Source organism: Heptranchias perlo, chromosome 3 (assembly GCF_035084215.1).
Source record: "Heptranchias perlo isolate sHepPer1 chromosome 3, sHepPer1.hap1, whole genome shotgun sequence".
NCBI lineage: Eukaryota > Metazoa > Chordata > Chondrichthyes > Hexanchiformes > Hexanchidae > Heptranchias > Heptranchias perlo.
In genome coordinates, this window is record NC_090327.1 from 50237059 (window position 1) to 50265017 (window position 27959).

The following is a 27959-nucleotide window of genomic DNA, read 5'->3' on the forward strand; positions in this document are numbered from 1 at the left end:
TCATCAAGGGAAACTAGAAAAAAAAAGGAATACCCAATGCAACATATAAGCAGAGAAAAAGAAACAACTGCAACTGACCAAGAAGATGGATATTCATGAGTAGGATGCATTATTTCAGCTGGATGAGGTATGTGCCCATTGGACTGGGTCCTACTTCGATGATAAAGAGCAAAAAACTGCAATTGCTAGAAATCTGAAACAAAAGCTTGAGGAACAGCACTTTATCTTTTTATTAGACACTCTGTAACCCACTGGCTTTAATATTGATTTTAATAGCTTCAAACCATGATTTTAACTCCCACTTTCTTTACAATAGGAGATGCCAGCATTGTGGGATGGGTGTGTCGGCATTTCTTGAGGAGGGATAAACATGTTGGCGCATGGGTGGGAACCCTCCATTGGAACACTGTGCTGGCGGGGCAAAATTTTCCTGTGACCATAATTTACTCATGACTAACTAAATACTAAAAAGTTACTCCACTTCCTGAGTCACTCCTCTTTGCCACCCTGCTCCTCGAGGTATGCTCCCATACCACACAGGTGCTCCTCCCTGCCACGCACATGGCTGCTGATCCTGGCTCCTTCCTTCCACTTTCGCTTGCTCCAGGAGCAGACTTTTCGATCTGGCAAAAACTGTTCCAAGTTCAGAAATTCACACTTGCAGCACACAGCAAAAAAATCACCTCCTGAAGCAAAGCAGAAGCATCGGTTGGGAGTTGGGACCAGCACTGAGGACCACATCAAGAAGCAGAATGGTAAGTGGTCACTGCCCCTCCTCCAAAGAGAAAGGAATTGAGATCCACAAGTTCAGAACTGTTGCCATAGAAAAAATAAAGAACCACTGAAGCAGTGCGTTGAAAGGAAACCAGTTTATTTCTGTGCTGTAAACATTTCTTCTTGGGGTAGAGGAAATTGGCAATACACTTTTTAATGTACTCTTCATTCCTAAAATACATATATACTTGCCTACTATTGCAGATAGATGTTGCCAAAACCGTTGCTTGGAATTGCTGCACAACAGCGAATAGCACCAAATTATATCAATTCAGTGAAATCAAACCTATTGTGGTGCAATTAGCTTAGGTTCTTAGTAGTACATTACTTGCAAAACTGGAAGATGCCTCAGTGTTTTGTATGCACCTCAAAAAGCTAGGCACACTGTAGGTTTATTAAAACAATATAATGAACACTAGTAAACATAATATTTAATGTTCTGATAATGCAATAAATGCAGCACACAGTAATGAAACATTATTATTGTTTTCTCATTCGTATGCAAGACTCGGAACTTACAAGCATCATACCTGCACACAAAGCGACTTCTGAAGGCCTTCTAAATAACACTGGTAAAGTGGTACCACTGGGTGTGACATTATGTACTCATTGTTTGGCTTTGGGTTTCAAATTGTTCCAGAACACTTTGTACAACATACACCATTTACTCAAAACTAAGGTGACTTTTACTTCACTTTTGTTTGCAATGCTGTGAATCATTATTGTCCATAAATTCAGAGAGAAAGATGGCAGCTTGTGGTTTACACCCAAAATTCCCAAACCTTTTGGGGAGGTACTAAGCAGAAAATTATAGTCTTCCCACAAGAAAAATGGGAATCAGTACAAGTTGTTCCAGGCCACCTGCACAGCAACAGCATTGGAATTGGTCTGCGAAAACAATGCCTCTCAACAGACTTGACCTGAATTGATGCACAATTCAGGGAAAGTAAGGAGAAAAAATATTTTGAAATGGGCCCAAATGCATACATGACTTCACAGTGCTTCATTACAAGTTAAACCACAAGAACTATTGTGTACATTTCATCTCACATGCAAATGTTATGCATCATTTCTAAAAATCCTTAAGAATTTTGGGACCAAATTCAGTTTAAGCAAAATTCTGACATTATTCTACAGTACATTCATATTTAGAGACAGAAAAGAAGTTTCTTGGAAAGGGAAAAAAACAGCCCCAGAGTTTAAACCATTCACCAAATGAGACTTACAGGTGATCTGACAGAAAGAAGGACTACAGGTTTACGTAGCTTTTATCACAGATCAGGCCAGAGAAGACTGAAAAGATTTGGAGGTGTTCCTTCTGCAAGTATGAAGAAAGTGAATAAACCAGAGGTGATCTGTCAAGAGAAACACATGTGCCCAATTAAAACATGCAAAATAAAATCAGAGGGAAACCATGCATTACGATAAAAATGTCAAAATGGTCCTCCTTCTCAAACATTTAACAATTAACAAATCAAGATGTGAAATGAATAACCATTAACCCCGGAAAACTACAGTAGCAGTTCTATACATGCTCAAAATTAGAACTGTATTCTTTGAAATGTGCAATATTAATTCCCATCTAATATTTAGCATCACATAGTAAATTTGCTTACTGGAATGCAATTTGTGCAAGTTATATATGTTGTATAATATGGCAGAAAAGGCACTCTATAAAGCCTAAACAAAAATTTACTATTCAAATACAAACATTAAATCAACTTATTTGATTTAGTAATTTTGTTCCATTCAAATTTCACTGAAGTTTTATTCTCTATTAGCTTTTAACAGATTTTAGTGATAAGAAATGACTTAGCTTTAAACCAAGCACAAATATGACATATTGCAATCTTTAATGGTAGAAACAAATCAAGATGTGCCTTTAAGAACCTCTGCAAATAGTTCAGTGAGAAAACATACCACACACCCAAAGAAACTATGAGGGTTCAATTGCTACTCTAAACTGGCAGCCAAATTTAGAGTATACAACAAATTCGCCTCAGCATAACCGAACGAGAGAGAAAAAAATGGCCAGAGTCCCACTCCCGTATGATATCCAGCAACCACTAGTAGCATGACACAGTGATACCGGGAGCTGGCTCGGCATTGATGGCAACACACCGATACTCACTCTTTAAGCCTTATACCTGAAGAAAGGCCACTTGAGTAGTGCACCCCTGTACAAACGACTGACAAAATCACTGAAATATTATCTTCATGAGTGAAATGTTGCATTGTTTCCCAACGTGTATTTGGTTTGTGAGGATAGCTTTGTTTAAAATAAGTTGAGGGGGTAGAGTTTCCACGTTTCCGCTGGTTTTACGCCCAGATAGAACCATAGAATAGAACCATAGAAAAGATACAGCACAGAAGGGGGCTATTCGGACCATCGTGTCCGTGCCGGCTCGAAGAACAACCAGGCGCCCATTCTAATCCTACCTTCCAGCACCCGGTCCATAGCCCTGCAGCCTACAGCACTAGGTGCAGGTCCAGGTCCTTTTTAAAAAGAGTTGAGGGTCCTTGCCTCTACCACCAATTCGGGCAGCAAAATTCCATACACCCACCAACCTCCGGATAAAAAAGTTTTTCCTCATATCCCCTCTAATCCTTCCGCCAATCATCTTAAATCTATGTCCTCTAGTTCTTGAACTCTCCGCTCAATCAAGTCTCCCCTCAGCCTCCTCTGCTCTAAGGAAAACAACCCCAGCCTATCCAATCTCTCCTCGTAGCTGCAATTTTCAAGCCCTGGCAACATTCTTGTAAATCTTCTCTGCACTCTCTCCAGAGCAATTACGTCCTTCCTGTAATGTGGGGACCTGAACTGCACACAATACTCCAGCTGTGGCCTTACCTGCATTTTATACAGTTCCATCATTACATCTCTGCTTTTGTATTCTATATCTCAGCTAATAACAAAGAGCATTCCGTATGCCTTCTTCACGATCTTATCTACCTGTACTGCCACCTTCAGGGACCTGTGAACATGCACTCCAAGGTCCCTCACTTCCTCTACCCCTCTCAATACATTCCCGTTTACTGCGTATTCCCTTTTACTGTTTGCCCTCCCTAAGTGCATTACCTCACACTTCTCCGGGTTGAGCTCCACTAGCCACTTTTCCACCCACTCCACCAACCCATTGATATCTTCTTGGAGTCTACAGCTATTCTCTTCACTATCAACAACACGGCCAATTTTTGTGTCATCTGCAAATTGGCCAATCATGCCCCCTACATTCAAGTCCAAATCATTAATATATTCCACAAACAGCAAGGGACCTAACACTGAGATTCCAGCGCAATCGTCCAAACCAGTGCAAAAGATCAGGGAATTTTAAACGCGAATTATGCCCAAAACCACTGGCGTTCGTGTTTTCCACGATCTTTTACGCCGGTTTAAGATTCAATTCGCCCGGATCAGGTTGACATTGTGAGTTTCTACCAATTGCGCTGGTTCAGGAAAGCTCTTTCAAATGAAAACACCCTGTTCTAACTTGGCAAGTTTCCAAAAATGAAACTATGTACACCTTAATAGTGCTCATTGGGATTATGGCTAATTCGGTATATAAAAAAACTGCAGACAATAAAAATGTAACTACATTCTACAGAAACAGGATAATCTCATAATACAATACATTATACAACCCAATCTCACTAGCCAGTCACAACATAGGAATTTGACACTCACTTGATGGCATCAATTGATTATTATTGATATAAATATGACTATTGTTATTTGAATTACAGGATATTGATTTTAGTTTGTTTGCTATTATTAGTGACACCTCCATTCAGGGGGGCACTTTTAGATTTTCTGACAGGATTGGGTTTTCCTCAACGTCACTACTTAATGGTCTGTACAAAACAGAGCAACCAACCAACCATTCAGAAAAAAACTGGATTATTACCTGACGACATAACACGTTATTACATTTAAAACAACCGACGAGGGTACACGACATTCTGACATCATTAGGAGACCTCTGATCATCAGATATAATCTGCTTTTTGTGTTTAATCCAACACCTGTTGTATCACAATGAGCCTGGGAGGGAGATTAATTTGTGTCACATCATTACATACTGGTCCAAAATAGGCAAGAGGGGTGATCCCAAAAGAAAATGGGCGGGTTCCTATTTATCTGATTCAGCATAACTTTAGCAGTGATTTTCTGAAAGCACACTATAATCAGATCTGCTCTGCTCTGCTCCCCCCACCCCCCCCAACATTTTTGGTTCATCTAAGGTGGCATTTTAAATGTGCAATGGTGCTATTCTGTTTTTCACTAAAGCCACAAAACCTTCCGTATATACATATATATGTTGTCTATTTTGTGGCACCTACAGACACAAACTGTCAAAGCTTATACTTTATTATATCATTTCTTAGAAGTGAATTTGGGTGGTCAATCCAGTTCTCAGTGGTCTAAACAATTTTCAGCATAATTCTAATACCACAACTCAAATTAATTTGGAGATGCCGGTGATGGACTGGGGTTGACAATTGTAAACAATTTTACAACACCAAGTTATAGTCCAACAAATTTATTTTAAATTCCACAAGCTTTCAGAGGTTTCCTCCTTCACCTGACGAAGGAGGAAGCCTCCGAAAGCTTGTGGAATTTAAAATAAATTTGTTGGACTATAACTTGGTGTTGTAAAATTGTTTACAAATTAATTTGGGCTGAGCAGTTATTTCTCCTCAACAACTCTGAATTCTCTATAAAACCAAAGTCCAGTTTACTTAGATTGTAGTAAAAATTTCAAGAAGGCATCTCAGAGAAAATTAGGGGAGAACATTAGCATGCATAGCGTTGGAAGCAGTGTGCTAAGATGGACCGAATCATAGCTGGGAAATAGGAAACAGAGGGTCTGTGTCAATGGCAAGTATTCTGGATGGAGGGGATCCTTTTAAAAATGACCTGGAAGAAGGTGTCAGTAGCTTCATCTCAAAGTTCACGGCTGACACCAAAATAGCAGAGGTGCCTAATAAAAGTGGCAGCACTGGCTCAGTGGTAGCTCTCTCACCTTTAAGTCAAGGTTGTGGGTTCAAGCCCCACTCCAGAGACTACAGCAAATAATCTAGGCTGGCATTTCAGTGCAGTACTGAAGGAATTTTGTCCCATCAGAGGTGCTGTCGCTCAGATGAGACGTTAAACCGAGGTCCCATCTGCCGTGATGGCCGTAAAATATCCCATGACATTACTCAAAGAGCAGGAAGGTTTCCTGGTCTCCTGGCTAACAGTCATCCTTCAACCACCACCGCCAAAACAGATTATGTAGTCATTTATCTCATTGTTGTTTGTGGGACCTTGCTGTGCGCAAATTGGCTACCACCTTTGCCGACATTGCAACAATGACTACACTTCAAAAGCACTTAATTGACTGTGAAGTGCTTTGGGAGTTCTGAGGTAGTGAAAGGCAGTTAATAAATAGAAGTTCTTTTGTCCTTCTTAATACAGCAGAAGATGGGGACAAGCTACGTAAGGAACTTAGACTGGGAAGTTGGAAAACAATTGGCAGATGCAGTTTAAAATGTCAATATAAGTGTAAAGTCATGCTCCTAGAGATACAAAATAAGCAGCACAACTGTAGGATTAAGATGAATCAGGAAAGGGATCTGGCAGTTATAAATAAATCCCACAAGACATCAAGCCTACATGAGGCTGCTATCAAAAAAGCAAACGGACATTAGGTTGTGCAAAAAGGGAAATAGAATGTAAATCAAAGGGAGGTTGTCCTGCCACTTATAGAGTGTTGGTCAGGCTTCTGAAACCCTCATTACAGGAAGGATGCATCTGCTGAGAAAGGTGCAGAGTTACTAGAACGATTAGGGGACTAGAGAATAAAACGTACGTGGATTCACTCACAAAAGTGGGATGCCTCATTTGGTAGGAGGAGACTGATGGGGATATTGAGGTATTAAAATTAGGAAAGCTTAGGGATGTAGAGGACAGTCCGGGCAATTTGGTTGCTACAGGATGGCCAAATAAGTATAAGCTGATTCAGGTGGAACATAAAGCATTATTTTCACTGACAGGGTGGCTAGTTTTTTGAATATCTTGCTACGGGAGATTGTAGGAGCAAGTAGCTTAGATCACTTCAGAATTGAATTGGACACATATCTTGGAGAATCAATTTATTGGATAGAACTGTTAGAACAGCAGGAAGACTGATGAGACGAACACATGGTCTTTGCTGGCTGCAAGATTTTTTGTTTCTAATACATGAACCTCTTTAAATATAAAACTGTATTAACTGTAAACAGTTGCTGCTTTGTGCTACAACTCTTATATATTTACCCATTGTGTGTGCATATACTTGTCATACACTACTGCTGAATGGAGGCGTAGTTCAATTTGCATACCGTGTACACAGTAAATAATATACCCAAGATAGCTGGTAATTGGAAAATATATCACTTGTGACAGCAGACTCACTTGCAATTAGAATGCTTGTTAATTAGTAGGTCTGCTATTTATTAGTGGTGTATTTTCTATACTTTCATACACACTATTTATACATGTCCTCTTTAAATACACACCAAAGATCCATAAAGAATATGCAGTACTGTGTTATATTTTGGAGGGAGAGTTAGGTGTTATGTTTAAGGGGTTGGGATAGTGTTGCTATCCCTCTTGTCCATGGTGCTACGGGAGCTGTACTTCCACCTCACTTGTTATTTGTGCTGTTTTGGAGATGATTTCCTATCTCTAGCACCTGATGCTGTGTTATATTTGAAGGGGCAGAATAGTATTTCCATCTTACCCCTAGTATTCTGTTATCTTTGAGGGATTGGGGTGTCATGTCACTACCTCACTTGTTACTTGTGGTGTTTTGAAGGTGATTTCCTACCCCTTGCTCATGATATGTATTATTACTTTTATTCAGAGGTAAAACTGTTCTTGCCTCTCTGGCCCTTGGTGTAATGATATATTCCCAGGGATGGGATAGTTGCATTCATGCCTTTCTTGTCATTGGTGTACCATATACTCAGAGGGGAGAGGTAGTTGTGTTCCTGTCTCTCCTGCTCTGGTGTACCGTATACTGTATACTCAGAGGGGAGAGGTAGTTGTGTCCCTATCTCTCCTGCCCTGGTGTGCTGTATACTCGGAAGGGAGGAGAAATTGTGTCCCTGTCTCTCCTGCTCTGGTGTACTGTATACTCGGAGGGGAGAGGTAGTTGTGTCCCTGTCTCTCCTGCTCTGGTGTACTGTATACTCGGAGGGGAGAGGTAGTTGTGTCCCTGTCTCTCCTGCCCGTGGTGCACTGTATACTCGGAGGGGAGAGGTAGTTGTGTCCCTGTCTCTCCTGCCCGTGGTGCACTGTATACTCGGAGGGGAGAGGTAGTTGTGTCCCTGTCTCTCCTGCCCTGGTGTACTGTATACTCGGAGGGGAGAGGTAGTTGTGTCCCTGTCTCTCCTGCCCGTGGTGCACTGTATACTCGGAGGGGAGAGGTAGTTGTGTCCCTGTCTCTCCTGCCCTGGTGCTGTATATTTCTGGCTGGCTGTGCTCCTACCTCTCTTGTTCTTGGTGCCGCTCCTCCGGGCGGTCTCCAGCTCTTTCTCGATCCTACTCTCCAGGTACTCCTGTTTCTTGGTTAACATCTCCTCGGTCGCCCGGAGACGATGGAGGGCTTCCTGCGGGCCCGGGCCCGGGCCCTGTTTCCTGGCGCGGGATGAGCCCGAGCCCGAGCCGCCCTTGAACAAATTTGAAAATTTATTCATAACGATTCTCCGCCGCCTCGAGCCGCACGAAAACAAGGAACGCGCATCGGCTCGGGGCCGACTCGGTGGCACTTCCGGTAAACTGGCTGTCACTCGGCGAAGGGGCGGGTCAAAGGGGAGCCAGCGACAAAATGGCGGAGTTGGAGATCGGACGGCATTGTGCGGTGCAGCACTGTGGACAGTTAGGTATGAACCTGGGAGGAGTAGGTACAGGTCAGAATAGAAGTATGACTATACCGTGTAAATAGTAGCTGCGACGGGAATATCTTTAATTGAAGTCCTATCAACGGGAAGCGGCTGAAAAACCCACTTCGCTGCACTGCCTTTGGACTGAAGCTGGCACTCAAGCAATAGTCTGACCATAACACTGCACAGTTTGATCAGCTTCCTCTGACTTATATTCAGCTGCTTTGGCTATGAAGTTTTAACTGGCTGCTCTAATTTCACTGTCTCTCCTAGTTTGATATCATCTGCAAATTTGGCTAATTTATATTGGGTTTCTGAGTCCAAATCATTGATGTAAATTAGATATAGTAGTACTAACAGATCCCTGGGACACCCCACTCAGTGTAACTCCTCTCACATGTACCTGTTGTTTTCTACCATTCAGCCAGTTTCTTATTTATACCCCTACAGCTTTGAGCTTAACTAATACCCTTTCACACAGAACTTTGTCAATGCCCTCTAGAAGTCATGACACAATATTTTCATTGGGATTACCATTATCCACTTGGGATATTACATCCTCTGAAATCAAGGAGTTTGGTCAAGCAGTATCTGCTCCTAATCATTATTGCACAGATTCAAGTTTACACTTGATAATTGATTCCATTATTTTACACACAATTGAAATAAGATTAATGGTTATATAGTTGCTTGAGACTGATTTGTAAGCCATTTTGAATATGGGCAGCATGTTGGCCTGTTTCCAATCGAATATTATTTTCCCCTATGTCGAGTGACTCCTTCATAATTGTCAGTGCCTCACATCTCCTCCCTTGTCGCCTTTAGCATTCAGATAAATAACCATCTATCCCTGAGAATTATTTTTTTTGAGCTCTTTCGCCCTGTCTAGGACTTCCATCTCTGTTATATTGAAGTCATTAATTTTGACTGGGATAACTGTTGGAGGAGGGCATGTTGCTCATTATCTCCCTATGATTACTTGGGGGAAGTAATTCAGAAAAGTTTACTATCCTGTTTTTGTCATTCTGTGGTTGCTGTCCCCAAGGGTGCCACAAGTTCCTTTTTTTGTACTTTAGGTTATTTACAAATACCAGGTCAAGATGAGCACTACCTCTTGTGGCTCCTCTAATGACCCTGTGTATTTGATCTTAAATAAGCAGTGAAAAATTGGAAGTCAGGGGTAGGGAGAGGAAATTACCATCTAAATGTCACAACACTGGAAGAGTGAAACTTCGCAGTCCTTGACAGGAATGCACTATGTGATTTCCTTTTCACGTGTGTGCACACACACTTGTGGCCCCCAACAAGGATATACATTTCTAGTCTTACAAACAAGTGTATAAAGCACGTTTATTAAACGTGTTTACTGGAAATTTGGCTCCAAAATCAGACTCAATATATATGTCTGATATATATATATATAAATAAGGTTAATGATTATATGTTACCAGATAATCATTAACCTTATTTTATGATTATATGTAAGTCAATTGTGAACTTAGAGAATTAACTGAATTTTTTTTCTCATTGGTATAATTGCCAAAAAGTCATTCCAGGTAAATGCTGAAGTAATTTTAAGTGAATAGCAAATAAGCTGTCAAAATAGCTGATGAGTTTTGTAAAACTAACCAGCATTCTCCCATCTTTCAGATTTTCTACCATTTGTTTGTGATGAATGCTCAGGAACTTACTGGTACAGTATTGTTCATCGAAATAAGCAGCTACAATTCTAACTAAGAAAATGCATTATATTAATATAACAATAGGGATGATTCCTCTTAGTTCTTCCAGCCTTTTATTAAATATTGCAGTTGGTATACCATATATTCTTCCTTTTCTTTAGCCTTGAACATAGAAGTAAAGATGCTCATGGTTGTTCTGGGGTGAGTTTTTGTAAATTGAACATGTGCATGTAGTATTTTATGCTTTTGAGCATTAATGTGGGCAATAGATAGATCACTTTCCCCTGTATTTAAATAGATCACAAAGAATCTTCTGTGTCACATTGTGCTGCAGGCCCCTGTTTGGAATGTGCCAGATGATTTTGAGTGATTATTTTTAACCACTTGAAACATATTTCTGAATTAGATGGTTTTAACTGTATTAAGGCAACATTTGAAAGTCCTCTTTTTGTTGGGAAGTCTAAATCTCAATTTCCATTATGATTACAGGACTAGTCATAGGCTTGCGCTAAATTTATCAATGTTGCCCTGAGGCAAAAAGGCACATATTTCAGTGGTGCAATTCGGGGTGTGTTCTACGCTTCGGTTGAGGCAAATTATCATGACATCTGAAGGGAGATTTTATTGTATCTGCCTCATCATATTTTATCAGAAGTACCTTATGATATTGGGGTTAAATGAAAAAAGATACACTTTGCTGTAAAACAAGTTAAAATATGTGCACATAACTAGGACAGTGAATTTCCTGATAAGACAAAATGTATTGTTTTCTTATAACACAGCCCTTGTAAAAAAAAAGCCCCTCCCATTCAGAGATGCTCTATTAATTCACCGAACCATAAGTGGATGGTAGTGGAGGTGAGGCGTTTCCTACAAGGACAGAAGCTTAACAGGCAAGTTCCCCTAAGCTCCACTTGTACAGCTCCTAATGGGCACGACAGCAAATATTTGGTAGGAAACTGAGAGGTTATTACCTACTTTCTCACTTGCTGATAAATAATGCAGGAAGGAACATAAAGTGAGTATCAATATATCAGTTGAATTGGAATATTCATAGAAAAAATTCTTTAACATTTGTGTGGCAATGTAACCTATTAAGTAAATGTGCTCATTTGCATAATTTATTGAGATGCTACAAACTTGATGTAATTTTCTGGAAGATTTCCCAGATATATTCTATCCACAAAAACAGGATCTAACCTGTTAAATTACCACCCTATCACCCTCCTCAGGAAAATGGTGGAATGAGTCATCAACAGTGCCATTAAGTGACACATACACACAAATAACCAGCTTGCCGATGCTCAGTTCTAGTCCTGCCAGAAATGCTCGGTTCCAGATCTTGTCACAGCCTTGATCCAGACACCAACATGAGCTGAATGCCTGAGGAGAGGTGGGAGTAGCTGTCCTCAAAATCAAGACAGCATTTGACAAAGGAGCCCTAGCAAAACTGAGGTCAATAATTACACAGAATTTACAGCACAGAAACAGGCCATTCAGTCCAACTGGTCTGTGCTGGTGTTTATGCTCCACATGAGCCTTTTCCCATCCTACTTCATCTAACCCCATCAGGATATCCTTCTATCCCTTTCTCCCACGTATTTATTTAGCTTCCCCTTAAATGCATTTATGCTATTTGCCTCAACTACTCCATGTGTTAGCAAGCTCCACATTCTAACCACTCTGGATAAAGTAGTTTCTCCTGAATTCTTTATTGGATTTATTAGTGACTACCTTATATTTATGGCTCCTAGTTTTGGATTCCCCCACAAGGGGATCGGGTGGGAAAGTGGAGTTGAGGTCAAAGATCAGTCTCAAGGGCAATTAGGGATGGGCAATAAATGCTGGCTTTGCCAGCGACTCCCACATCCCATGAACGAATTTTAAAAAAGGATCTTATTGAATGGCGGAGCATGCTTGAGGGGGCGTATGGCCTACTCCTGCTCCTATTTCTTATGTTCTTATGAAACATCTTCTCTACGTCTACCCTATCAAACCCCTTCATAATTTTAAAGACCTCTATAACATCACCCCTCAGCCTTCTCTTTTCTAGAGAAAAGAGCCCCAGCCTGTTCAGTCTTTCCTGCTAGTTATAACCTCTCAGTTCTGGTATCATCCTTGTAAATCTTTTTTGTACCTTCTCCAGTGCCCCTATACCCTTTTTGTAATATGGAGATCAGAACTGTACACAGTACTCCCAAGTGTGGTCTAACTCAGGTTTGTACAAGTTTAACATAACTTCCCTGCTTTTCAATGCTATTCCTCTAGCAATAAACCCCACTCCTTTGTTTGCATTTTTTATGGCCATATTAACTTGCGTTGCTACTTTTAATGATTTGTGAATGTGTACCCCTAGATCCCTTTGCTCCTCTACTCCATTTAGACTCTTACTTTCCAAGGAGTATGTGGCCTTCTTATTCTTCCTATCAAAATTCAAAATAATGGTGAATGGGAAAACACTTCATTGGCTGGAGTTGTGCCTGACACAAAGGAAGATGGTTGTGGATGTCAGAGACCATTCGTTGCAGTCCCAGGACATCGCTGCAGGAGTTCCTCAGGGACATGTCCTCAGCCCAACCATTTTCATCTGCTGCTTCAATGAGCACCTCTCCATTAGAATATCAGGAGTGGAGCTGTTATCGACAATTCTGTAGTGTTTGGCTCCATTTACAACTGCTCCAACAATGAAACAGTCCTTATCACTCACACAGGACTTAGATAATATCCAAGCACAGACAACATCCAGGCACAGACTGGCAAGTGTCGGGTAACATTCGTGCCAAGTAATGACCAACACAAAAAAGGGAAAGCCCAGCCACTTACCCCGACCTTCAATCGCACCACCATTTCCAGGTCTACTGACCACCAATATCTTGAGGGTCACCATTGACCTGAAGCTTAACTGGACCAGCCATATCAACCCCATAGCTATGAGAGTAGGGCAGAGGCTGGGTACTGTGTGACAAGTGGCTTACTTCCTGATCCCTCAAGGCTCAAATTAGGAGTGTGGTGGGTGCAGCCTCAACAACAATTCAAAAGCAAAATACTGCGGATGCTGGAAATCTGAAATAAAACAGAAAATGCTGGAAAAGCTCAGCAAGAGAGGCAGCATCTGTGGGGAAAGAAACAGTTAACGTTTCAGGTCGAAGACCTTTTGTCAGAGCTGGAAGATGTTAAGAGTTAAAGTTTTTAAGCAAGTACAGAGCCAGTGAAAGGGGGATGGAGGGGAGGAAAGAACAAAAGGGAAAGTCTGGGATAGGGTGGAGGGATTAAATGACAAAAGGGATGATGGTAATGGGACAAGTTAAGAAACAAAAGATTGGTCTAGAAGAGCTTTGAATGGCAACAGCAGAACCATTACCAGCACTTGCTGTCTGAAAAAATGGGAGCGGTCGTTATGATCTGAAGTTATTGAAATCATTGTTGAGTCCAGAAGGTTGTAAAGTGCCTAATCAAAAGATGAGGTGCTGTTCCTCGAGCTTATGTTGACAACAATTGATAAACTCAACACCATCCAGGGCATATCAGTTCGCTTGATCGGCCCCTGCCACTGGACTCAACACCCTTCCCCTCTACATTGCACCATAAGGATATGCTGCAAAACCCCAGGGAGCCTACTTTAGTGCTACCATGCTCTGTGACCCTCCGTTCCAGTTTTGCCAAAACCCGAACCCTGTGCTACCAAAGCTTGATGCCGCAAGTGCAGCTAAACTCACTTCCTTTGCCCATTACCACCATCATCTCACGGCAGCTAGGGATGTGTGATAAATGTGGCCTTGCCAGCATCTCTTGTATCCCAAAACAAATAAAAAGAAAGAAAATATAAACATTCTAATTACTGTCTTCTGTGAGACACATAGACAGAAAGGCAGACCGAGAGACATGTACAGAGGATATACTTGCAAGATTGAATCATAAAGCACCAAATTTGATGTTTGCATAGATCTCTTAGAAAGTTACAAACCAGTGCTGCCAGACCTGGGATACTTTACCTCTTCCCTCACTGCTGATGGATACTAGTGAGTCAGATCTCACATTCTACCCCGCTTCCTGCCAAACCTCAGTTTCCCTCACTCCACAGTGATGCAAGACCAAAGGATCCCTCACCATGCTGCAAAACCCCAGGGAGCCTGCTACCATGCTCCGTGACCCTCCATTCCAGTTTTGCCAAAACCCCAAACCCTGTGCTACCAAAGCTTGATGCCCCAAGTGCAGCTAAACTCATTTCCTTTGCTCAGTACTGCTAAATATCCAGGGTGGTATCTAACTTCAACTGCTATGTCTTGCTGTGCAGTCTCTATTTTAAGAGAGAAAAACTAAATGCATTGGTAAAATAATGTATATAAAATAAAGACCACTTATTTGGTTTTCACAGAATAATGGACAGAATTGTGGAATTCTCTTGCCATTACACCAGGAAAATACCAGAATATAATTTAAGAAAAATGAAATTTAAATTACTCTGTAAATCAGTGGTCATAATGTTATCCCTACATGGCGAAAACATACCTATACACTGTGAGCAACACAATGGGAGATCCCTGCTAGTACGTAGTAACATTTAGTGTGCTACAAAGTCAGGGAGCTAAATATTTAAAGTCTGAAATTCAAATTTCAGGTTTGTTTAAGGAAGGAACCAGTGAAATCTGAAGGAACCTCACCTTACAACTGTACATACAAAAGCTGTAAGGCAAAAGAACTCTTGCCAGTAATTTGCCCGTATTGTGAGAAACACTTTTGTCTGGGGTGAGTATTTGTGTAAGTTGAATTCTGATACTGGTGTTGGTTAAGTTTTGTACTTCAGTATGTTCGTGTTTATGTTACAGGCATCGACACCAGTCAGAACATGACTGTGAAAAGCAAGAGGTGCCTAAATCACATTTCGTTGTCACTCAGCAAGTAGTAAAAGAGACTGTTGGTAAGTACTGCATTACCATTCATAAGCAGCATAGCCATTCTATATCTTACATTATCCATTGTGACCTGGCTACCAGTAAATTAATATTTAGAGTCTAATCAAATGCTCAAAAAGTATGTGTCAGCTTAGTGAAAACTAAAAATACAATAACAAATTGTACATTCCTTGTTGTAGTAGAACAGGAAATTATTGGAATTTTGTGGATACTGTTGTTTTGTGCTGATCCCTGATCAAAGGGTGAGGCCAGACACACCTTTTTTTCAGGCCTTTTTCTAAAGCAACTGTAGTCAGCTACTGGTAGGTTTATGACATCAGTGCAGATTAACACTTTCCTACCTTTCTGGAGGACTATTTCATATGTCCAGGCTGAGGTCCTTAATTCACTGCATGGATAGTGTATGCATAATCTTTCATGTATCACTCAGCAGCACCTGCATAGCCTATTTGGTTCTCCTCTTTGCAATTAGTGTTAAATTTCACAGAATGGAAATGATATATTTGTTCCAAGGACAGGTGACAATAAGTTGCATCTGCTCAAGCATAATCTTATTGGTTTTAAATGGGCAGGTAAATTATTAGCTCATCCATTGTTAATATTGCTTTTTGTCATGCAGTGTGTTTGAATTAAAATTTTTTTTAATCAAAAGCCAAGAAAGCAATCCCACCGAAGAAAGGAAGAAAAGGAGCAAAGAACAATGAGACTGCTGCAAAAGTGGCACTTATGAAGCTGAAACTGCATGCTGTTGGAGTCGGGTCCATACCACAGGTTAATGTCAGTCTATCTAAGGTGAAATCTTCACTGAAGCTGCCCCGATGAGGATAGTGCATATTGTGATGAATTTCCAATTTTTAAACCATGTCTCGGAGCTGCTTTTTAGTCACTATTATGCTCTCGAAACAGATGCAGACAGAGTGTAAAAATTGGTAAAGATCAGTCCCAGTAGGTCTCTGACCATGCTGCATGCTAATCACATTTTTGTACGGGTTGGACAGGTAGCAGAATTTCCAGCCCAAAATAGGTGGGAGTTTCATATTTTAAATGAGCAGAGAAGTGGTGGTATTTAGATTTAACATAGTTTATGACATGATTACACTTGTTCCTCATGCCCATATAACTTCAGCATCCAAGACTTACCATTTGAGTGTCAAAGTATTTAAAGGGGCAACAGGTGTCTTCTGAATTTGTTATTTTATCAACCCATTATTCAAATTAAATTTCTATTACAATTCTCCGCGCTATATGCAAAAGGGAGGGATTTTGGTGACTCTAGTTTTGAAAAATTCCTGGACCTTTGAATGATAGGTGCCCTTGTAGGAATTCATCTTTATTCATCTTACTTGGAGAAAAAGGAACAATGCAAGGATTGTAAGTAACACCATGCACCAATGCGCCCTTGCGCTGCCAATTGAGTACACAGGCAAAGGCACTTGTCAGAGGTGCAATGCAGATGAAAGTAGTGCTTCTTCAGGAAGAAAGTAGCAGTTGTGTTGCATACTGGAAAGTGACCTGCAGCGAACTTGCCTATTTGCTGTAAAGGTGCACCTGGGCAGGGCCGGGACCGCTGTCCTAGGAGGAGTGTTTGCTAGTGCTGTTGGGGAGGGTTTAAACTAAAGTGGCAGGGGGTTGGGAACCTGAGCAGGGAGACAGAGGAAAGCGTAACAGGAAGGGACAGAAGGTATGGAGTAAAAGGTAAAGTGTTAAAAAAGGAAAAAGCAGGAACTAAGCGTCACAAAACAGATTTGAAAGTTCTTTATCTGAATGCACGTAGCATTTGTAACAAAATGGACGAGTTAACGGCACAAATAACTACGTATGGGTATGATCTTGTGGCCATTACAGAAACATGGCTGCAGGCTGACAACGACTGGGAATTAAATATGCCAGGGTATTTAACAATCAGGAAGGACAGGCAGGAAGGAAGGGGAGGTGGGGTGGCTATGTTAATAAAGGAAGGAATCACTGTAATACAGATAAATGATATTGGGACAAAGCATCAAGATAATGAAACAGTTTGGGTAGAGATAAGGAATAATAAGGGGAAAAAAACACTAGTGGGCGTAGTATATAGGCCTCCTAATAGTTGCAACTCTGCTGGAAGAAGTATTAATCAGGAAATAGTCGGGGCATGTAATAAGGGAACAGCTATAATTATGGGGGATTTTAACTATCATATTAACTGGACAAATCAAATTGGGCAGAGCAGCCTTGAGGAAGAGTTCATTGAGTGCATCAGGGATGGATTTCTTGAGCAGTATGTAACTGATCCTACAAGGGGGCAGGCAACCCTGGACCTGGTCCTGTGTAATGAGTCAGGATTAATTAATAATGTCCTAGTTAAGGATCCCCTTGGAACGAGCGACCACAACATGGTTGAATTCCATATCCAATTAGAGGGTGAGAAGGTTGATTCTCAAACAAGCGTACTGAGCTTGAATAAAGGAGACTATGATGGTATGAGAGCGGAATTGATTAAAGTGGACTGGGAAAATAGATTAAAGGGTAAGACGGTACATGAGCAGTGGTGTTCATTTAGGGAGTTATTTTACAACTTTCAAAATAAATATATTCCACTGAGGAAAAAAGGGTGTAAAATAAATGACAGCCATCCGTGGCTAAGTAAAGAAATTAAGGATAGTATCCGACTAAAAACAAGGACATATAAGGTAGCCAAACTTAGTGGGAGGATAGAAGATTGGGAATTCTTCAAAAGACAGCAAAAAGTAACGAAAGGATTGATTAAGAAAGGGAAGTTAGATTATGAAAAGAAATTAGCAAAAAATATAAAAACAGATAGCAGGAGTTTCTATAGTTATATAAAAAGAAAAAGGGTGGCGAAGGCAAACGTAGGTCCCTTAGAGGATGAGACCGGGAAATTAATGGTGGGAAACATGGAGATGGCAAAAATGCTGAACAAATATTTTGTTTCAGTCTTTACGGTAGAGGATACTAAGAATATCCCAACACTGGACAAACAGGGGGCTATACGGGGGGAGGAGCTAAATACGATTAAAATCACTCAGGAGATGGTACTCAGTAAAATAAAGGGACTCAAAGCGGATAAATCCCCTGGACCTGATGGCTTACATCCTAGGGTCTTGAGGGAAGTGGCAATAGGGATTGTGGATGCTTTGGTGATAGTTTTCCAAAATTCCCTGGACTCAGGAGAGGTCCCGGCAGATTGGAAAACTGCTAATGTAACACCGTTATTTAAAAAGGGTAGTAGGCAGAAGGCTGGAAATTATAGGCCAGTTAGCCTAACATCTGTGGTGGGTAAAATTTTGGAGTCTATTATTAAGGAGACAGTAACGGAACATTTAGATAAACATAATTTAATAGGACAAAGTCAGCATGGCTTTATGAAGGGGAAGTCATGTCTGACAAATTTGCTTGAGTTCTTTGAGGATATAATGTACAGGGTGGATAAAGGGGAACCAGTGGACGTAGTGTATTTAGACTTCCAGAAGGCATTCGACAAGGTGCCACATAAAAGATTATTACTTAAGATAAAAAATCACGGGATTGGGGGTAATATTCTGGCATGGGTGGAGGATTGGTTATCGAACAGGAGGCAGAGAGTTGGGATAAATGGTTCATTCTCGGACTGGCAACCAGTAAACAGTGGTGTTCCACAGGGGTCAGTGCTGGGTCCCCAACTCTTTACAATCTATATTAACGATTTGGAGGAGGGGACCGAGTGCAACATATCAAAGTTTGCAGATGATACAAAGATGGGAGGGAAAGTAGAGAGTGAGGAGGACATAAAAAACCTGCAAGGGGATATAGACAGGCTGGGTGAGTGGGCGGAGATTTGGCAGATGCAATATAATATTGGAAAATGTGAGGTTATTCACTTTGGCAGGAAAAATCAGAGAGCAAGTTATTTTCTTAATGGCGAGAGACTAGAAAGTACTGCAGTACAAAGGGATCTGGGGGTCCTAGTACAAGAAAATCAAAACGTTGGTATGCAGGTGCAGCAGGTGATCAAGAAGGCCAACGGAATGTTGGCTTTTATTGCTAGGGGGATAGAATATAAAAACAGGGAGGTATTGCTGCAGTTATATAAGGTATTGGTGAGACCGCACCTGGAATACTGCATACAGTTTTGGTGTCCACACTTAAGAAAAGACATACTTGCTCTCGAGGCAGTACAAAGAAGGTTCACTCGGTTAATCCCGGGGATGAGGGGGTGGACATATGAGGAGAGGTTGAGTAGATTGGGACTCTACTCATTGGAGTTCAGAAGAATGAGAGGCGATCTTATTGAAACATATAAGATTGTGAAGGGGCTTGATCGGGTGGATGCAGTAAGGATGTTCCCAAAGATGGGTGAAACTAGAACTAGGGGGCATAATCTTAGAATAAGGGGCTGCTCTTTCAAAACTGAGATGAGGAGAAACTTCTTCACTCAGAGGGTGGTAGGTCTGTGGAATTTGCTGCCCCAGGAAGCTGTGGAAGCTACATCACTAGATAAATTTAAAACAGAAATGGACAGTTTTCTAGAAGTAAAGGGAATTAGGGGTTATGGGGAGTGGGCAGGAAATTGGACATGAAGCTGAGTTCGGATCGGTCAATGCCCTGTGGGTGGCGGAGAGGGCCCAGGGGCTGAGTGGCCGGATCCTGCTCCTACTTCGTGTGTTCTTTAGTTTTGTGGTTGGGATCAGATCAGCCATGATCTTATTGAATGGCGGAGCAGGCTCGAGGGGCCGATTGGCCTACTCCTGCTCCTATTTCTTATGTTCTTATGTTCTAAAGGTCACTGCAGCCCAGAATCTTTTTGCCTGGGGCTTCTTCTAGTCTGCTACTGGGGACATTGGTAACATCAACCAATCTATAGTTCGTACAAGGATAAAGCAGATGACTTGTGTTGTGTACCATAAGAACATAAGAAATAGGAGCAGGAGTAGGCCAATCGGCCCCTCGAGCCTGCTCCGCCATTCAATAAGATCATGGCTGATCTGATCCTTACCTCAAATCTAAAGAACACAAGAAGTAGGAGCAGGACCCGGCCACTCAGCCCCTGGGCCCGCTCCACCACCCACAGGGCCTTGACCGATCCGAACTCAGCTTCATGTCCAATTTCCTGCCCGCTCCCCGTTACCCCTAATTCCCTTTACTTCGCGGAAACTGTCTATTTCTGTTTTAAATTTATTTAATGATGTAGCTTCCACAGCTTCCTGGGGCAGCAAATTCCACAGACCTACTACCCTCTGAGTGAAGAAGTTACTCCTCATCTCAGTTTTGAAAGAGCAGCCCCTTATTCTAAGATTATGCCCCCTAGTTCTAGTTTCACCCATCCTTGGGAACATCCTTACTGCATCCACCCGATCAAGCCCCTTCACAATCTTATATGTTTCAATAAGATCGCCTCTCATTCTTCTGAACTCCAATGAGTAGAGTCCCAATCTACTCAACCTCTCCTCATATGTCCACCCCCTCATCCCCGGGATCAACCGAGTGAACCTTCTTTGTACTGCCTCGAGAGCAAGTATGTCTTTTCTTAAGTATGGACGCCAAAACTGTATGCAGTATTCCAGCAATACCTCTCTGTTTTTATATTCTATCCCCCTAGCAATAAAAGCCAACATTCCGTTGGCCTTCTTGATCAGCTGCTGCACCTGCATACTAACTTTTTGATTTTCTTGCACTCGGACCCCCAGATCCCTTTGTACTGCAGTACTTTCCAGTTTCTCGCCATTAAGATAATAACTTGCTCTCTGATTTTTCCTGCCAAAGTGCATATCCTCACATTTTCCAACATTGTATTGCATCTGCCAAATCTCCGCCCACTCACTCAGCCTGTCTATATCCCCTTGTAGGTTTTTTATGTCCTCCTCACTCTCTACTTTCCCTCCCATCTTTGTATCATCTGCAAACTTTGATATGTTACACTCGGTCCCCTCCTCCAAATCGTTAATATAGATTGTAAAGAGTTGGGGACCCAGCACCGACCCCTGTGGAACACCACTGGCTACTGGTTGCCAGTCCGAGAATGAACCATTTATCCCAACTCTCTGCTTCCTGTTAGATAACCAATCCTCCACCCATGCCAGAATATTACCCCCAATCCAGTTATTCTTTATCTTGAGCAATAATCTTTTATGTGGCACCTTGTCGAATGCCTTCTGGAAGTCTAAATACACTACGTCCACTGGTTCCCCTTTATCCACCCTGTACGTTATGTCCTCAAAGAACTCAAGCAAATTTGTCAGACATGACTTCCCCTTCATAAAGCCATGCTGACTTTGTCCTATTAAATTATGTTTATCTAAATGTTCCATTACTGTCTCCTTAATAATAGACTCCAAAATTTTACCCACCACAGATGTTAGGCTAACTGGTCTATAATTTCCAGCCTTCTGCCTACTACCCTTTTTAAATAAGGGTGTTACATTAGCAGTTTTCCAATCTGCCGGGACCTTTGCTGAGTCCAGAGAATTTTGGAAAATTATTACCAAAGCATCCACAATCCCTACTGCCACTTCCCTCAAGACCAGAGTACAAAATTTCATCATTTACTCAATCGATAGCTGGAACCAGCAAGAGAGGGCCATGGATTTGCCCAAATTGGGGCACAAGTAGAAAGAGCCATAGAACCATAGAAAAGATACAGCACAGAAGGGGGCCATTCGGCCCATCGTGTCCGCCCCGGCTCGAAGAACAACCAGGTGCCCATTCTAATCCCACTTTCCAGCACCCGGTCGGTCGCCCTGCAGCTTACAGCACTTTAGGTGTAGGTCCAGGTACTTTTAAAAAGAGTTGAGGGTCCCTTCCTCTACCACCAATTCAGGCAGCGAATTCCATACACCTACCACTCTGGGTAAAAACGTTTTTCCACATGTCCCCTCTAATCCTTCGGCCAATCTATGTCCTCTAGTTCTTGAACTCTCCGCTAGGGGAAACAGGTCCTTCTGTCTACTCTATCTGGGCCCCTCATAATTTTGTGCACCTCAATCAAGTCACCCCTCAGCCTTCTCTGCTCCAAGGAAAACAACCCCAGCCTATCCAATCTCGTAGCTGCAATTTTCAAGCCCTGGCAATATTCTTGTAAAACTTCTCTGCACTCTCTCCAGAGCAATTACGTCCTTCCTGTAATGTGGTGACCAGAACTGCGCACAATACTCCAGCTGTGGCCTTACCTGCGTTTTATACAGTTCCATCATTACATCCCTGCTTTTGTATTCTGTACCTCAGCTAATAACTGAGAGCATTCCGTATGCCTTCTTCACAACCTTATCTACCTGTACTGCCACCTTCAGGGACCTGTGAACATGCACTCCAAGGTCTCTCACTTCCTCTACCCCTCTCAGTATATTCCCGTTTACTGCGTATTCCCTTTTACTGTTTGCCCTCCCTAAGTGCATTACCTCACACTTCTCCGGGTTGAATTCCATTTGCCATTTTTCCGCCCGCTCCACCAACCCATTGATATCTTCTTGGAGTCTACAGCTATCCTCTACACTATCAACTACACTGCCAATTTTTATGTCATCTGCAAATTTGCCAATCATGCCCCCTACATTCAAGTCCAAATCATTAATATATACCACAAACAGCAAGGGACCCAACACTGAGCCCTGTGGCACACCACTGGAAACAGATTTCCATTCGCAAAGATATCCATCGACTTTTACCCTTTGTTTCCTGTTACTGAGCCAATTTTGGATCCAATTCGCCAGATTTCCCTGTATCCCATGGGCTTTTACCTTTCTGACCAGTCTGCCATGTGGGACCTTGTCAAATGCCTTACTAAAATCCATGTAGACAACATCCACTGCACTACCCTCATCAATCCTCCTTGTCACTTCCTGAAAGAATTCAATCAGATTTGTACGGCATGACCTTCCCTGAACAAATCCATGCTGACTATCCCTGATTAAACTATGCTTTTCTAAGTGATAGAATCAATACTGAGAGATAGGATAAACTAATAGTTCGCCCACCACCGAGGTAAGACTGACCGGCCTGTAATTGTTCGGCCTTTCCCTCGTATCCTTTTTAAACAACGGTGCTACGTTTGCAGTCTTCCAGTCCTCCGGTACCTCCCCTGTATCTAGTGAGGACTGGAAAATGATCCTCCGAACATCCGCTATTTCCTCCCTGGCTTCCTTCAATAGCCTAGGAAACAATCCATCCGACCCTGGTGACTTATCAACTTTCAAGGATTCCAGTCACTCTAGTACTTCCTCTCTCGTTATATTTACCTTATCCAGTATTTCACACCTCTCCTTTCGAACTACTACGTCCGGATCATCCCTTTCCACTGTGAATACGGAGACAAAATATTCATTTAAAACCCGACCCACATCCTCTGCTTCTACACACAAGTTACCCTTATCATCCCTGATAGGTCCCACCTTTTCTTTAGCTATCCTCTTGTTCTTAATGTTGTGATAAAAATCTTTGAGTTTTGTTTAATCTTACTAGCCAATATTTTTTCATGTCCTCTTTTTGCTTTCCTTTACATCATCCCTGTACTTTCTATACTTCTCTAGGCTTTCTGCAGTATTTAGTTTTCTGTGACAGTCACAAGCTTTCTTTTTCTGCTTTATCTTGCCCCGTATACTTCCGGACAACCAGGGGCTCTAAATTTGGCAGTGCCACCCTTTTTCTTTGAGGGGACGTGTCTGCATTGTACCCGTAGAATTTCACTTTTTAGTGCCTCCCACTGATTTCTCTTCAAGTAGTTGTGTCCAGTCTACTGCCAAATCACCTCTTATTTCTATAAAATTTGCCTTCCCCCAATTTAAAATTTTTACTCCTGATTTAACTCTCCTTTTCCATAATAATGCTAAAACTAACTGAATTGTGGTCACTATCCCCAATGTGGTCACCCACTGTCACTTCACCCACTTGCCCATCTTCATTTCCCAGGACTAAATCTGGAATTGCATCCCCTCTTGTTGGGCTTGTCACGTACTGGCTAAAAAAGTTCTCCTGGACACCGATCAAGAATTTTGCGCCTTCTGTGCCCCTCACACTGTTTGAATCCCAGTTGATGTTAGGGTAGTTGAAGTCCCCTACAATTATTGCCCTCTTATTTTTGCACTCAGAAATTTGCCTGCATATTTGGTTCTTCTATCTCCCTTTCGCTATTCGGGGGTCTATAGTACACTCCTAGTAGTGTGACTGCCCCTTTTTTATTTCTTAGCTCAACCTATATGGCCTCGATTGATGATCCATTGAGCATATCATCCCAAGTACTGACATTTTAATTAATTTTACTTGTTCAATATTAGAAGCTGTTTAAATTTGTTTCTTTGGTACCTTCCTTGCTTTGGACGGGTTTAAGCTGGTAATAGGTAATTGGTTACATAAGTGGTGAGATTTGCTTTTCTCTAATTAGCTGTTTTTCCTGTGGCAGTTGGGCTATTGTGTAAGTTAAGAGTATAAATTTGAGCTGAGTTGCAAGAGGCCAGAGTTGAGCCATAGATAGAGCTCAGTCTTCAAGTCAGTTGGACAGAAGACTTCTTTTTCTACAATTTAATACGTGTGTGAAGTGAATAAGCAGAGTTTGATTCTGAGTTTGGTGCTATTGCGAGTGCAGGTGAACACAATCTACATATGTAAGTTAGACGCAGAGGGCTGGTAGTGTAGGGAATCCTCGTGGTGTGTGTGCAGTGTGATATTGTGGATATGAACATACGAAAAAGACCAGCTGGTCCATCTAGCCTGCCTCGTTTAGTCATGTTGCAACTAAGCATCATGACCGTTATTGCTCCCCACCCACCAGCAGCCGTGTCATCTCCTGGGAGAGCAAGAAAAAAATGATTTAAAAAACCGTAAGCAATCTGAGGAAAAAAGAATTCTGTGAAATTCCTCTCCAACCCCCGAAAGCAATCAAAAACAAGTTCCAGGAGATGGCAGTGACTACTAGGTAAACCTACCTTTTTGTATGCAGCAATATCAGCTTCCTCCAGGAATTTGCCCAGCTCCCCTTTGAACATCAGCAGTGAGTCAACAACTTATTCCAATGGTCCATACTCTCTGTGAAAAGAAAAATCTCCTGACATCTAACCTGGTTCTGTGCTTATGTAACTATTACGCATATCCCATCGTTCTCCCTAACTACATGGACACAGTCCAGTCCTTTGATCGTTTTAAATACTTCATCAAATCACTTAAGTGTACGCTTTTCTAGAGTAAGAAGAGCCTGTAGATAGTTTAGATCCTCAGGCCAGAACATTCATGGTGTTTTCTCCACTTAAATCTTTTGCAAATAAGGTAAACTTTACAAAAGGAATCCATTCAAGAATTTTATGGGTTCCTAGTTGTAAATCAGCAACACAAACTGGTGTAAAGTTACAGAAGTTAAGCTGTTGATTTTCTCAAATGTACAAATGGACACAATCGTTACTGAATTGAAGTTGTTACTTGCAGAATGAGCGTGTGTATTTTCAAGTTTTTTTGCCAAGAGGAAGCAAAGAGAAAAGCAAACCAATGTTCTTCTGTTCCAAATGGAGTATTGGAAAAATGGTGGATAATGCAGCTTCACTGTTGAACCTAAGAAATGACAACAATATTTTGACATCTAAGGTAACATTTGATAAAATATAAAAATTTTGCATTTACCGTCTGTATACATGTACCATTCTGTGGCTTATGTCCATTATTTAGCTAGCATGTCATATATTAATCTATTTTGTGTTGCTAAGTCAGGTTTGTCCATAGTTTCAAATAGCAAAACTAACAATAAAAGGTGGTGCAGTGAGCTGGAGCACAGATGACATTCTCCTGTCCTGTTGAGCTCAACAACAACTACTTACATTTATATAGCACCTTTTAATGTAGTAAAACATCCCAAGGTGCTTCACAGGCACGTTAATAGACAAAATTTGACATGAGCCGCATAAGGAGATATTAGGACAGGTGACCAAAAGTTTGGACAAAGAGATAGGTTTTATGGAGAGTCTTGGAGGAGGAGAGAGATGTAGAGATGCAAAGAGATTTAGGGAGGGAATTCCAGAGCTTAGGACCTAGGCAGCTGAAGGCATGGCCACCAATGGAGAGGCGAAGGAAATCAGGGATGCACAAGAAGTCGGAATCAGAGGATCGTAGGGCCGGAGGAGGTTACAGAGATAGGGAGGGTCGAGGCCATGGAGGGATTTGAACACATGGGTGAGAATTTTAAATTTGAGACGTTGCTGGACCGGAAGCCAGTGTAGGTCAGTGAGCCCAGGGGTGATGGGTGAACGGGACTTCGAGCGAGTTAGGATACGGGCAGCAGAGTTTTGGATGAGATGAAGTTTACGGAGGGTGGGTGGAAAATGGGAGGCTGGCCAGGAGAGCATTGGAACAGTCAAGTCTGAAGTCTGAATATCTACTTCCACATGTGGGGAGATGCTGAAAAGAGAAGTTTTTTTTTCCCCCAAGCCTCTCTTGCTTGTCTTCTGGCAGCCAAATAAGAGTGACATGGCCCTAGAACTAGGCTGCATATCCTATTCTCGTAAAGAGGGGGAAATGAAGGTAACATAAAAGTAAATAAATGTTTTTTAAAAAATTGGTTTGATGAAACACTATGTATAATGTTACTGCTTGATATTTTAAAGTCAAAAATAGGAAGAACAGTAAAGAAAGAGGATCCTGCTGAGGATTTAGATCAGTTATGCCATTGGGCAGATAAATGTAAAGTATGCATAGATTTGTTTTTAAAGGTGGGAAATGGGCTTACAATGAATTAGCACATGGAGAGCTAGGGAGAGGCATTGAAACAGTAGTAGACATACCACTTTTCATGTTGTGACAACGTGGCAAAACATTACAAGACTACAGAAGTTATGCTACGGCTTTACAAAAAAGTAATGTTTGCAGTAAAAAGGGTGCAGAAAAGAGCAACGCGACTGATCCCAGGTGCAACGGGGATGAGCTAAGCGGAAAGATTAGCGAAAATGAAGCGCTACAGTTAAGAGGTTGATTAAGGGGAATACTTATTAAAATATATAAAATATTAACTTGTAAATAAGGTAAACAAATTACTTCAAAATATACCAAGAAAGTAGGATTGGAGGACAAAAATGGAAATTAGTGAAAAGTAAATTTACCATGATCTGAAGAAAACCATTTTTGCTTAAAAAGTGGAAATGTTTTGGAATAATCAAGCAAGGTGATAAAGACAAAAATATTGCTGCCATGATGAGACAGGTAGTGTACTTCAATAGGACAAATTACTTTTTGCATCCCTACCTCTTTTTATGCTCTTTTTCTTTAATTCCCCAGAAACTGAGACTGTGTCACAGTGAATCAGGAAGTGTATTGCCCATGGACCATACTTTGGAATTGTGGATGACAAGTACCGACTGTCCACTGAACAATGGGGGAACAATTATCCTTGAATATTTAGACAATGATTGTGTAACATTAGAAAGCACAAACTCATACACGGATTGACGGTTACTAAAATGAACAAAACCTAATGATCACATTTTAATAGGAAAGTACTCTGAAGAAAATACATTCTGTTGATGTGTACATTGATGTATTATAACCTTGTCAGAAAATGCTGTGTAAATAGTGTACCCTTTTTGTATTATCAAAATTGTGTTTAATTAAAATTTAATTTGGAAGCCTTAAACAATCTGTCCAAGAACATTGTTACCTACTTCATGGGTTACAATTTAGCTGAATTTGAACTGATCATATTTAGAGTTGAAATGTATTTCCAGAAATGATCTCTTCTGTC

At 41.4% G+C, this 27959-nt stretch overlaps 2 protein-coding genes across 10 annotated transcripts in view; one reads left to right on the forward strand and one right to left on the reverse strand.

The window, feature by feature from the left end:
* The window catches only part of LOC137313795 (charged multivesicular body protein 4b-like), a 72982-nt gene extending 64395 nt beyond the window's left edge, over positions 1-8587 (reverse strand). For all 4 annotated transcript variants that reach the window (XR_010961058.1, XM_067979586.1, XM_067979587.1 and 1 more), the window contains exon 1: positions 8289-8587. Coding sequence is in view for 3 of the 4 variants with exons in the window: in XM_067979586.1 (XP_067835687.1) it covers positions 8289-8496 (208 nt within the window). In the remaining variant the exon portion in view is untranslated. The remainder of the gene's footprint in view (positions 1-8288) is intronic.
* Positions 8583-27854, forward strand: zfand1 (zinc finger, AN1-type domain 1). Of its 6 annotated transcripts, none has more exons than XM_067979551.1 (8): positions 8583-8682; positions 10333-10375; positions 10526-10565; positions 14983-15110; positions 15191-15282; positions 15930-16048; positions 25661-25816; positions 27497-27854. In XM_067979551.1, exons 1-8 carry the CDS (start codon positions 8628-8630, stop codon positions 27665-27667), a joined length of 804 nt encoding a protein of 267 aa, XP_067835652.1. In that variant the 5' UTR covers positions 8583-8627; the 3' UTR covers positions 27668-27854. The 6 variants fall into 6 exon arrangements, with proteins under 6 accessions (XP_067835652.1, XP_067835667.1, XP_067835649.1 ...); XM_067979548.1 differs by having other exon boundaries at positions 8613-8709; XM_067979566.1 differs by lacking the exon at positions 10526-10565 and having other exon boundaries at positions 8597-8682.
* The last annotated feature ends 105 nt before the right edge of the window (positions 27855-27959 follow it).

Coding starts and splice junctions, on each gene's coding strand:
- zfand1 (XM_067979548.1), top strand. CDS start 8,628: ATGGCGGAGTTGGAGATCGGACGGCATTGTGCGGTGCAGCACTGTGGA. Junction 10,376..10,525: donor GAATGCTCAGGAACTTACTG/GTACAGTATTGT, acceptor CCTTTTCTTTAG/CCTTGAACATAGAAGTAAAG. Junction 10,566..14,982: donor ATGCTCATGGTTGTTCTGGG/GTGAGTTTTTGT, acceptor TTCAAATTTCAG/GTTTGTTTAAGGAAGGAACC.